Source organism: Peromyscus maniculatus, chromosome 5 (assembly GCF_049852395.1).
Source record: "Peromyscus maniculatus bairdii isolate BWxNUB_F1_BW_parent chromosome 5, HU_Pman_BW_mat_3.1, whole genome shotgun sequence".
In the NCBI taxonomy this organism is placed as follows: Eukaryota; Metazoa; Chordata; class Mammalia; order Rodentia; family Cricetidae; genus Peromyscus; species Peromyscus maniculatus.
The window spans coordinates 121,012,116-121,025,038 of record NC_134856.1 but is presented as its reverse complement, the minus strand read 5'-3'; the positions used below and the strand labels follow the sequence as shown (position 1 = coordinate 121,025,038).

The 12,923-nt window shown below is 41.5% G+C and overlaps 1 protein-coding gene across 1 annotated transcript in view; it reads left to right on the top strand.

Moving 5' to 3' along the window:
- LOC102916148 (uncharacterized) overlaps positions 1-12,923 on the top strand; it is a gene marked incomplete at its 5' end in the record, with an annotated part of 285,360 nt that overhangs the window by 136,221 nt on the left and 136,216 nt on the right. Inside the window, one exon of the mRNA XM_006972859.3 lies at positions 5,257-5,384. Coding sequence (XP_006972921.2) covers positions 5,257-5,384 — 128 coding nt within the window. The remainder of the gene's footprint in view (positions 1-5,256; positions 5,385-12,923) is intronic.

Sequence of the window (12,923 nt, the reverse complement as noted above, 5' to 3'; positions counted from 1 at the left end):
TACCTCCAGTCCTTTCTTATACTTTGTTTGGAAACAAGGTCTCACTAAGTTACCCACATAGGCTTCGAATTTGCAATCCTCCTGCCTCAACCTCTCAAGTAGTGGTGATTACACTGCTCTGGCACCATGGCTGACATCATTTTACTTTTGATATTATATTCCATGAGTTGTCAGTCAGTTGCTCGGGACAGTAAGTTCTCCCCTGGGGGTCATGTACATTTGTATAAATACTGAATCAGACCCAGAAGTGGTGTAGACATGATGGGAATAATCTGAGTAGTCAGAGAGCTAAGTGAAGACAGACTTTGAAACACACTCAAGAGGCAAGCTGCTGAGTGTTAGAAGCAAGGACAGATAGCCCACTTCCTAGAAAAAGATACAATGCCCTCTTCCCAATGAACTACCAGTTTGACACACCAAACTCCTATATAGGCCTACATCTTTATATAGCATCTGGAATTACAATCGATACTCATGGAGTGGCTGTGAGGGAATAAGGTTCACCCTGGACTTTGGAAGGCAACTATTGGTTCTTAAAATATCAAAGACCAGGGGGCCAGAGTTTGTGGTTCTAAGAAGTCAGGACTGCTGGCTATCTTACACGGGGCAGAAAGGAAAGCCCGTGGAATTGGTTGCTGGATTCTGTCAAGTCTAAACTTGAACTATGTAGCCTGAGATCCCTTATCTCTCCTGTGATGTCTTTGGCTGACACATGGGTATGGATTTGAAAAGGAGAAGCAATATTTGTACTGTATGGTTTTAAGACTTAGGCTGACAATTTGAATCTACGTTTACCATAATTTTTTTTTCTTTTGGTGGTTGTAGTGGGTAGCCATTCCAGCTTTGATCTGGAAGTTCCGACCCCCATTGAGACTTTGGCAACTGTCACGCCTACAAGGCGGGGTCTGGGGAAGGTGTATCACAGTCCAGCGGTGTTCTCTGGAGCTCTGCTCAGTCCACCTCCACTGTTCAGGGTCCCAGAACAGAGAAAGCGCTGGCCCATCCAGATCTCGGGTCTCTAGGCGCCTCCCTTGGCCCTGCCTTGTTGTGGTAATAGCAGCAAAGACAGAAACAACAGCATGTCTTATTAATTTGCTTTGATTCCTGCATGCACCTGGCATTTGTTGTTATCCATGGTTTGCAATTCTGTGATCTTATTAACTCAAGCCTCTTAGCGTCAAATCTTCCTCTCCTGTCCTCTTAAAAAAAAAAGAATCGCCAAGCGTTGCTCTCACTGGCACTGAAGTTTTCCCAGCTGTCTTCTTATCTTCCCAGGGCCGTTCAAAAGCATAGGTAATCCTCAGGATTCAGCCTTCAGACACCATTTCCGTTTTCTGGAGCCACCTCCTTTGATGGGAACAATTCCTGTGCTCATCATCTGGACAGATGGGCAGGTGCAGCACTCTTCCCTACAGAGCATGCGCAAAGTCCCTGCAAGGTGTCAGGAAAACTGGAATGCAGCTGAGTGGTATTTCACTGTGCTGACATAGCAGGGCCTCTCTACTGCACCCTGTCCCTGGCCTCTGAAATGCCAGCTTTCTCCATTGAGATCCCTATATCCTCACCCTTGTCCTTGAGCCCAGGGTTTAGTGGGAGAACTATGATTAAGGGGCAAAAACATCTGAACAAGAATATAGGAACTCTGCTTTTTTTTTTTTTTTTTTTTTTTTTTTTTTTTTTTTTACTGGAGAAGCAAATAGACACAGAGGTCATGAGCTCAGATGAGCTTGGAGCCTAGTTCTTTCCTGTATTCTACCCAGCTTCCTAAACTCCTACAATAAATGTACCAGAAAGGGAGTTAAACACCCACTTGGCCACTTATGCTGTATATCATAAAGTTCAGATTCTGTTTACATTAATATTCTAAAACATCTGAGGGCTGGAGAGGTGGCTCAAGGGGTCAAGAATGCACACAGCTCTTGCAAAAGGTCTAAGTTCCATTCCAGAACCCTTATCAGGTGGTTTGCAACTGCCTAGAACTCCAGCTCCAGGCATCCAACAACTCTGTTCTCCATGATCATCTGCACTCAAATATGCACATACTCAAATGCAGACACACACATTTAGACACAATTAAAACTAAAAAGAAATAAAAAATAAAACATTTGAGGGCTAGTGTCTTACTCCTAGGAAGAATTACATAAATATAAAATTATATATATTATAATATTAATATTATACATAGTAAAATATATGATGCAATTTATAAAATATAAATATACAGTGTGATATATAATATTTAAAATACATTTAACTTTTTATATATGCTTGCTTACCCCTATGATTTCTATTTACAAAGAAAGTCATAATAGGTTAGTTCCACACAATTATATGTAAGTCTGAGTTGGCTTTCATTAAACTGAGGTCTGATCTGTGTAAGACAAATAGTCTCTACTTCTAAGACTAAAAGCCTTCTATTCATGGACCTTGTCCATCTGTATTCAATAAACGTTGAGGGGACATGTATGTGTGTCTTCTGATAGTCTGTTTACATTCTCACTGAAGCATTAGCATTATGTGTTGAGGTTTCCAAAACTTCTTGAGATGCTTGTTCCTTACCCTATACTATGCATAGGAAAGATGTCTCTCAGCCATTCCTAATCAATGCTGACTCTGAGTAGTGAGCCTCATCAACTAAATATTTAGTCCATCAGTGTGGAAATCAGATTCTGAGTTTCAGAAATCTACCTCCAACTATTTGCTTTTTATTTATGTATTGAGTCAGGATATGAATAGCCACACATATAATATCTATACTGTGATGGTCTAGAACAGATTTGCATACTGATTTCTCTTCTAAAGTACAGGTAATAACTTTTCTAAAGTACTACTTCAGGAAAATCCATCCCTAGGCTTCCGGTCTTTGAAGATAATGTTTCTCTACTTCACAGTTCAGGCAGGACTTAAATCTGGAATCAGAGGGCCTCCTCTATCTTTTAAGAATTGACACTACTGTAGTTGAAGCCTTGTTTATTAGGCATAGAGTCAAGATAAAAATTTGTGCTTAGTGGACACCTGAGAGTATTAGATGCCATGGAGACAGCATATAAACCCAGGTTCTCAGCTGGGGTTCCTCTGCACGTGTTCACATTTTTTTAAAAATAAAAATTCATTGTGTTCTTGTTTTGGGGAGGCTTATTGCTTTGGACATGAATGAGTTTCCATGATTTCATACTTTTCAAAAAACTAATTTGAAGTATTTTTAGTGTATAGATTTAAATATTTATTCTTTAAAGAAGATATAAAGAGTTAGGGAACTTTTTTGAGTTTTGGAATTTATTCATATCTTTCTTTGTGACTTAAAAGCTGGAGGCAATGTTCATCATTGCTAGTTGTAATGTGAGTGAGACAACCTAATAACTGTTTCTTGAACATCTAGTATGTTTTTTTTAATCATGCTAGGTTCTGTGAAAGACCAAATAATATATACTGAATCCCACTCTTGTCAGAAGTTTAGTTGAGGAAACAGGACAGATATTCATAGATTAACCAAATAGAATGCATGCAATGGTCCCTAGCATAAAACACTTGCATTTTTGAAGTAAAGGTGGTGAGTGTGTAAGCTGAACTGATAGACTAGATCTTGGCATTCATTTCAGCATTCTTTTATTCTTATTTATTAATTTTATGTATATGAGTATTTCCTGCATGTCTTTGCACTATGTGTATGCCTGGTACCCCTGGAATACCTTAGGACTAGGGTCACAGATGCTTGTGAGCTGCCGTGTGGGTGCTGGGAATCAAACCCAGGTCCTCTGGAAGAACAGTCAATATTCTTAACCACTGAATTATCTCTCCAGACACCACTTCAACTTCCTATCGATAAAATAAAATGAGAAACTCATAAAGAAGTGGGATCAACTTATACTTTAAATGGCTACAAAGACATATGGGACAATTCAAAAGTCTCTTATTTTTCTCAGGAATTTTGACACTCTTCAAGTGCCTCAGGAATGGGGTAATTAAGAACACCAGTGTGAATAATCTGATCAGAAATATTTTTATTGTTTTAAGAGCTCTAAAGGCTAAGGAAGATAAAAAGGACCACAATAGAAAGTATTTCAAATTCATGGCTGTCATAACTGGATTTTGTTCTTAAAGTAATCAAACCGATCAGTTCCATATAAAAGAAATAAGCCCCGTTGGATTCACTAGGGATTTGATGACACATTGACTCCACCTGGTTTTCTATGGTTTTCCTGGTTCCTGCAACCTGCCCACCCCAAGCCGGACTTTGCAATTGCAAAACAAACTCTTGAGTTATGCTGACACTTGGATCAGCTGAGATCAAAGAATTTCAAGAAACTGGCCCCTACCAAATGACAAGTGAAAGCATGTAGAGGAAGACAGAGGGTTTTAAGGCCACTGTTATAAATGTGACACCCAGTGTTCCACTGTTCTGGGCTCACGTTCTTCAAACTACTTCCGGGAGACTCCCATACATGAAACAGGTAAAATGTGAGGCAGTTTGGTGGAAGGGGAAGAGAGGCCCCTGCTGGGGTAATTGTTCCCTACCCCACTTTCTACCATAGCAGGACTCCCAGGTTGAATGACAGGTCTCTAGACCCAGCATCATGTTGCAAGATTCTTTCAAGTTCTAATAAATTAGCTTCACAGACACTGTACAAGTACTGAGCTTAAGGTTATGAGGGTCATGGGTTATAGGACTCAGAGGTTAATGGAGGCAAAGCTAGTATGCAATGGCCTGCTGAAGCATAGAGCAGAAGGAGACAGAGTCTTAAGAACTCATCAAGTCCTTCTTTCCTGTATTTGAAACCCAGCTACCTCCCTTTCTTTCCTATAGACTGGCTATGGAATCTCCTTTCAAACGTCCTTTGCTAAGAGCTGATGTAAGGTGCACTCCTGTCTTAACTTAGAGCCAAAATCCTGATTGAGTGTAATAGCATGATCAAGGTTAGTTTGCTTTTTACTTGTCAGTTGTAACAACAATTACAGGTGCCATTCAGTGTGCTTTACCACAGTGAATGTTCCATGCTCCTGCCTTTGTGCAGAGAAGAGTTTGGTGAGAGAATACCAAGTATGCAACAATCCAAGGAGCATTGGCAACTTGTTGTGTAATTGGTGACTCCACAGGTCATTCTGGAGAAAAAACAAACAAACAAACAAACAAACAAACAAACAAAAACTACTGAATCTAGGTGAACTTGTCATCTACTATTAATAGAATACTTCTCTCTCTCCCTCTCCCTCTCCCTTTCCCTCTCCCTCTCCCTCTCCCTCTCCCTCTCTCCATAGATTAATTCTATCAAGGGTGATCATTCTGTGAAGGAAAGATCTACTGTGTGGAGACCTGGAGATCCTGAAGATTATTCAGGGGATGCATCTTACCTAGAAGAATTGGAGAAACATCGACTTTCAGTTTGGTGAGTGTCTTATTATGCCTTTTTATTTTTTATTTACATTCATTGACTCCAACAAATCTCTCTTTGCCTTATTTTGCTGTTATTTATTTAATCCTCAAAATTGATCATGTATTCATTTTAGACTATAGCATATCTAACCTGGCCCAAGGATGTTCACAGTCCAATGATAGATATAAATATGTACATTGGTATGTTATGATTTATGGCTTTTTAAAAATTTCACAAAGTGCCCCACAGAAGAGATGAAGGCTAGATCCCTGAGAAAGTTGGAGTTGAGTGTTAAAGAGGAGCCTGCATTAGGGAAATGGTGGTGGGATGGTAGAAACTGAAACTGAAGACTGAATTGGGATGTGGCTGGGTATAGATGCTTAAAGCCTTGCTTCACTTATGATCCAGGAGGGCCGTAACTATTGCTGTTCTTTATTACTCGTCTCATTCTTGTGATTGTATTTGTGCAAACACACATAACACATGGAAGGAGGTGGAGAGCTCTTAGGAGCGGAGGCTCTCAAAGGTAGTGAACACGGGGTTTTCTAGTGATGTGTCCATCTAAGCACCGTGGCAAAGTGTGACAGAGGCAGTAAGTTTGGAAAGAAGAGACCCAAGAGCCAGTCAAGGTCCAAGGTCATGTGTTCCCCTCACTGCTTCTCTGCTCACCCCAAGGTCCTGTCCTGGAATGACTTTCCCATTGGGAAATTTATCTGCCCTATGGCTTATTTATTAAAGTTTACACTTACTCTTCCACCTACTCGAGGTCATTACATTAACTCATATCTCATTATCCAGTCACACATTCTGGAGTTCTTGCTGGCATTCATTTGTCTTTTGAGGCCTGAACACATTTACCCATGCAGCCATGCAGGCCTATGGTCTCCAGGCTTAAGAGTACATTGTTTTCTGTGTGAAGGCATTAATTCCCATTCGCATGCCTGTGCTACAAAAGTGAGTGCTGGGCTTCACCTCTATAGGTTCACACTCTTGTCTTTTCTCCTGGCAACCTTTGTACAAGTCTTAGTCACTATATAACTTACCTTTGGAGTGCCTGAAAAAAAATCTAGCACCAAGTTCTGCTGACAGGCCAAGATGCAGCTGGTCCCCCTGGGTTGGCTACAGTCATGTCTAAATGAGTAGCTGAACTTGGAGAAACATTTTCTTTGTATAGCACACCTCCACTGTTCTCTCCTCTTACTCTCTTTCTAAACAGAAACTTTTAAAGCGCGTTTCCACTTTTACACAGTCTTGGCCTCAAATTACCTTTGCTCTCGATCCAGTGTTAAAAGTCAATGTCTGCTTGGTGATGCTACCTTCTACTAGCCAAAGAGGCAATCCTACATTTGCTTCTTATGTGACCTGAATTTCATTTTTGCTCCTTTCTTATCTGAGCTACTTGATTTTCACATGTTTCTGAGCTACTTTGTGCTCACTATAAATTTGGCTGAAAGCAGAAGGCGGTAACCCTGCCACACCCTGAGTGTTATGCTGCTTTGAAATTTCCTCTGGCCTATATATTAGTCTATTATCTTTGAATGCAGCCTCACTCTAATGTCCAGAATGAGGGCAGAGCATAGCTAGAGTCTTTGCCAAACTGTAATATGAATCGCCTGAAATCAAATTCCTGGTAGAGTCCTTGTTCCCATCTGAACCCTGTAAGTACAATCTTGATGGTCTACTTTTCTATCAGCATTCTAGTCTTCCACATTTTCACCAAAACAGTGTATTAAGCTCATCTTTCAGAGCCCCAGTGCCTCCCTAGCCCAGAGATCTCAAGTCTTCCACATTTGTCCTCTGTACCAGTTCCTAAAGCTTACAAGGACATGGTCAGATGTGCCCCAGCAACAATCCCACCTCTTGGCACTTATTTTCAGCATTTGGTCCTTTTCCTTTTGTTGTGACAAAATATCAGATAGAAGAGATAGGGAGAAAGGTTTGTTTTGCTTCCTACACCGTGATGATCGAGGTATGGGCACATAATTAGAAATGCGTCACAGGGCCAGCCAGAGTGGGTGAGGACTATACCTCCTGTTGCAAGAACTGGAAAGGTGCCTTTGCAAGTGAGCAGGTGGGCAAGGAGGACACTGTGCAGCTGTCTTGGAGACATGATCTAGCACATTTAGCTTTACTGAGTCCTAGGTGGGAAGGCCCTGTCATCCGGGTCAGTAGTTGTTTCTAGAGTACAACCTGCAAAAATGTTGGCTTTGTAGATAGATCAACCTGGGTACGAAATGCAGTTATGACTCCACTGTGGATGCCTCGACAGTGTGTTTAGCCCTTCGGTAGCTGCTTTCTCTTTCACGGGCACATCTGATAACTCCACTCTGTGGGCTTTTAGTTACCATGAGAGGTGAATGATAATCTATATGAAGACTGGAAGACATAGATTCTTAATAAGAGAAACTATTGTCAGGAGTGTTTCACAGAAAGACCCCATCTGAAAGTAAAGATAGAGGACTGTTATGCTAAAAGCTTGGTCCCTAACTTGTGAGACTCTAGAGGTGGGGTGGTAGAGCCTTAGGAGATAGGCCCAGTGGGAATGAGTTAGGTCTCTGGATGCATGCCCTTGAAGGGGAGGTTGGGACTAATGCTCTTCCTGGTCCCTCTTTGGATTCCAGCTGTCATGAGGTCAGGAGCCTCCACCACATGATCTCTGTCATAATATCCTGCACTGACACAGTCCCAGATCAAGAGGCCCCCACAGCCGTGAGCTGTGAGCTTTGGAGCCATAAGCCAAAAACAACCCTTTCCTCTATTAAGATGTTTATCTCAGGGAATTTGTCACAGTGACCAAGCGCTGACTAATACAAGGGCGTAGGTTATTCAAGATGGCTTGTCATTCTCCACAGCTGTCTTCCGTCTTTATTTGCCAGACACACTAAGAACTGGATGACATGAGGGCTTTTCTGCTTCGTTCCTTCTCTATCTGGAATGTTCACCCACTTCCTTGTGCTATGGTTAGTACAGATGGCAGGTCTCACCATCAGTTTTCTTTTCCAGAAGAGGCTATCCTGGTGATAATACATAAAAATAGAGTCTGCCCCTAGTGTGGTTATTTTCTTTTCTTATCACTCTGTTTCCTTTACAAATTTATCACAACTTAAAATAATATTTTCTGTTTACTTGTTCATTTTGTTCCTCTCTCACCTTTTAGCAAAGCTGCAGGGAGAAAGCCCCTCTGGGCTGCTTACAGCTGGGTCTTCAGGCCCAAGACCTGTAGTCCTTGCTCTATAATGTAATCTGAGCAGTACATGTTTGTTGAGCCAACAAATACAATGATAGATGAGTGAACACTTTTCTCTCTCACATATTGACTGTTACGTCAATTAATTTACTTCCAATCATTTTCTTCTCTAGAAATTGCTGCCGCTTTTAGAAGCGTAGTGTGGAATCATTAGCTACTCTGCAGATCTTGTTTTGAACCCGACTTGAGGATATGGGGGCTGCTGACACCTCTCTAAACTTCTGTTCTCACTGGTCTGAGATACAATCTGAACAATTGCCTTGATGTTTTTTTTTTATTAGAGCTAGTAAATCATGTGCTGGTGCGGTCTTTGCCTAAATCCTCTCCAAATCCTCATAAAATGCAGTTAACACAGAACATTCTACTACCTGGCTTCAAAGCTCAATATGACATCAAGTGGGTAACGTGTGTCCCATGCCAGCAAGTTTGAATGATGTTTTCTGTGTGTGTGTGTGTGTGTGTGTGTGTGTGTGTGTGTGTGTGTAGTGCTCTGTCTTACACTCTGACTCACTCCAATAGCACCGTGCCTCCTTTGAAAATATCAATTTTAGAAAATTTGGTAGATTCTGAAAACCTTAGTAAACCATAGCTACCACCACCCCTTCCTCCTCCTCCTCCTTTCCTTCCTTCTTCTTCCCCTTTCAACATACAGGCACTTTAGCTAGTCATATGCAGATTTCATTTGTAGCTGTCAGTCATTTTCATGCAATTTTTAAGACTATTAGGCTTCTTTTCCTTAGCCAACAAACTGTTCAATTAATTTGTCTGTGACTGTGGAAGAGAATGTGTTGGCTGTCTGTCCCTCAGAAGGCTCCAAAAGTCCTGGAACCATAGGTGCAAATCCTTGGGAACACACCCTGCAGGATCTGCATCTTCCTGTCTTCCAGTGCACAAGGCCTGTGCCACATTAACATGAATATGTTAACATTGTTTTCCTTCATGTGTATACTTCTTCTTGAAGATTAGATACTGTGAGATCGCCCCTCCCCCCATATTCCCCATGTTTTTATAAATGGCAAACATTTAATAAATATCTGTGGAATTGATATATCAGGAATACAATAAAAAATACTGGTATTTCTGGAAGGAAATTCTGTAGAAACTTGAAGGCATTCTAGGCTAGGGTCTCTTCTATAGTTAATGTTTGTCAAAAGGCTGGGAATTGCAGTTATTTGTTCCTATTGGCCATCTTTCTGTCCAGAAATGTCCCCGTCTTCTGATAACAGACCTCTCTATCCCCATTCCCATGTAACCAAAGGCTGGCTGACACAGACAATGTTCATGTGACCACTGTGATTAGATGAGGGATTGGTAGTTCACCTGAAGAAGGTTCCCGTACTCTGACCTGGGGTTTTGTTTGTTTTGTTCCTTCTTCTCAAAGTCTTGAGCTGGCGGCAACCCTTTCATAGCCACACTTTTCTTCTTGTTCACAGTTGCCATTATAAATGACTTCAAACTAAACCAAGTACATCATCCACTGTTATGCTTAAGTCTAGGTGGCATACATGATGTAAGGATAAAGGCCAATGAGAAGGTGAGTGAGAGAAAGTAGAGGATAGCTATCGGCTGACATGAATGAAGTAATATGAATACACAGATAAACATAGCACCCCCAATCTTCCGTGTTGCCTTCCATGGTTGCAGTTACATACAGGAAGCTATTGGTCCCAAAATATTAAATGCAAGTTTTTATAAATAAGCAATGCATATGTTTTTAATTGTGTGCAATTCAGAGTAGCATGATGTAAGCTTGCACCATCTCTGCACGTCCAGTCCAAGCTATGAGTTACCATGCTGTTTCCATGCTGAAATTGCCCCCCATCCTTAGTGACTTTACTGTCTCTGTTACCAGAGTGACTGTGACAGGACCACAGGATGTGTGTCGCACAGTAGCCTAGGAGTATGTGCCGTGCCTGTCACTCATCTCTCTTCATCTCATCACGCAGACATTGTATTATCTGACGTTATCACGAGAAGGATAAGATTACGGTTCAATAAGATATTTGGAGAGCGAGGCTTTCTCCACATATCTGTGCTAGAGTATTTTGCTGTAACTGGTCCCTTTTATTATTAGACAGTTTTTAATACCATACTGTTCTTAACGTAGAAATGTAACTTGGCCGTGGGTAAGTATGCACAGGAAATCATAATGGACAGATTTTGGTCTTATCTATGGCTTTAAGCATCCACTGGTGTGTGTGGGGGGCTATCTTAGAACATATTCCCTTCAGCAAAGGAGGAGTCCTGTTTTATTTTAGGTCAAAAAAGACATTGTCCACTGGGAAGCTTCCATTTAATTTTTTTTTCCCTGTGAGAGCAGGGACTTTGGGGAGAACACTTATAAGGTCCATTCAGTTAATTACATAAATAACCACTCATTTGGCCGTTTAAACACAACCACGGAATCCCATCGCCTGCAGAGTGAATTGAGTTCCGGGCTTCCTAATGAAGCACCTTAATCTTTGTGCAGGGATTTCTCTGAACGAGGAAGCCAGGGTGTGTGTTAAGTACCCCTGGAAGCTGCTCTCACGCATGCTAGAAAGCAGCTGATCCCACATTGGTGGCTTAGAGAAGCTAATATGCGTTTCCAAGGTATCTAACTTCCTAATGGGAGAAGGTTCCAGTCAAGAGACAACCTTAAAAGGATCCCATTACTATTCAAGCGCAACGAGGTGGCTAGGCAACAGGAGACTCACACACATTTCAGAGCAGGAAGGGATCTGGGGGATGACTTAGTTCAGCCCTGTCAGTTCATACATGTTGCATAAAGCTGGGACCTGTCGGAGTACAGTGGCTTGCCTGAGGTCATAGAGCTACTTAACGCTGGAAGTGAGCTGGATCTCACTTCCTTTCCATCTCAATCCATCTCAGTTGTACAGAACGAGCTCTCCTGAGAACAATGCCACTCTTTTCAGTTTCCTGTTTTCTCTCCATTGCATAAGGCTCTGATATTTATTTATCAAGGCATTAATAAGAAAGTGCCGATTTTTGGGAAAGTCCAGCTAATGGATCAATGCAAGTTTCCCTCTGTCATGGAAGTGAGGGGCAGATGCCCAGGTGTTTGCAAATGGCACACGTTGCTGGCCCTTATACACTGAGATCTATGTTCTCTTTCAGAACTTCCATGGCTGCCCTGGTTGTGTTGCTGAGGGAAGGTGTGGATGAACTCTGCAGGAAAGCTATCGTTAATGCATGCGATATACTTGCCTTTTTATAACACACATGTGATTTGACATTGAAATAGAATGCAGATGCTTCTTTGATTGGCGTATTCCCCATTGGGCTTCTGTAAAACACCTTCACATATGGTCTGTCTCCTTCCTGAGAAATGACTTGTTTATGTCATGCGAGCAGAGCAGATTGATTTTACAGTGAGTAAGGAAGTTGATGAATTGTACGTTGGAGAGAAATCCTTGTCTCTGCAATCTAAACACTTGAAAATTAATGTTGCCTTTTGGAAAAGCCTCTCATGATGTGCTCATGATCCTTCCTACTGGTTAAGTGGAGACACACCTGTAATTTCACTAAACAGAGTTGCCTGGGTCCTTATGATCACCTCAAAATACGAGTTTTCTTTTTTTTCTTTTCTTTTTTTTTCTTTCTTTTGCTGTTAAACGTATCATGAGACCTGTCAGGTCGAAGACTGGCAGTACTGTCCCCAAAGAACCAACCCTGATGGTTCAATATGTGTCCATGCTGTAACCAGAATAGAGCAGTCTGAAGTGGGTAGAAAGTAGAACTGTTTCCTTAGTTTTCAAGTGCAGTTTAAATCTACAATTCTTGTGCTAAGTAGCTTTCTTGAGGACACCCAGCCCTTTTCTTTCAAATTTTGCCGTACAGTTCACTGAAAGGACCTGTGTATCTTCATCTTCACACCTGTGGTCATAGACTAATCACAAGGACTCAGGCAGAGTTTTACACATTGTAAATCTTTCTCATCCACTCCTCCCCCATTTATGCTCATAACTGCCTTGTGATTGGTTTTAACTTGGAATTGAACTCATGAACCGATACAGGCCAGGAAAATGTTGTAACACTCAATTACATCTCCAGCCCACTTTTGCTTTCTACTTTGAGACCAGGTTTAAGAAAATTGCTCAGCTGGCCTTGAACTTGCTACCTCTTGCCCCAGATTCCCAAGTAGCTGGGATTGCATATTCTTGAAATGTTTGAACATATAAAACCATCCCAAGAGATTGGGCAGTGCACCTCTCAACACTTAGCCAATTCTGTTGTGCCACTGTCTGATACTGTCCCGCTGTCCTCTGTCATCTCCCTTCCCAGCCTCAGAGACACTTACAGGT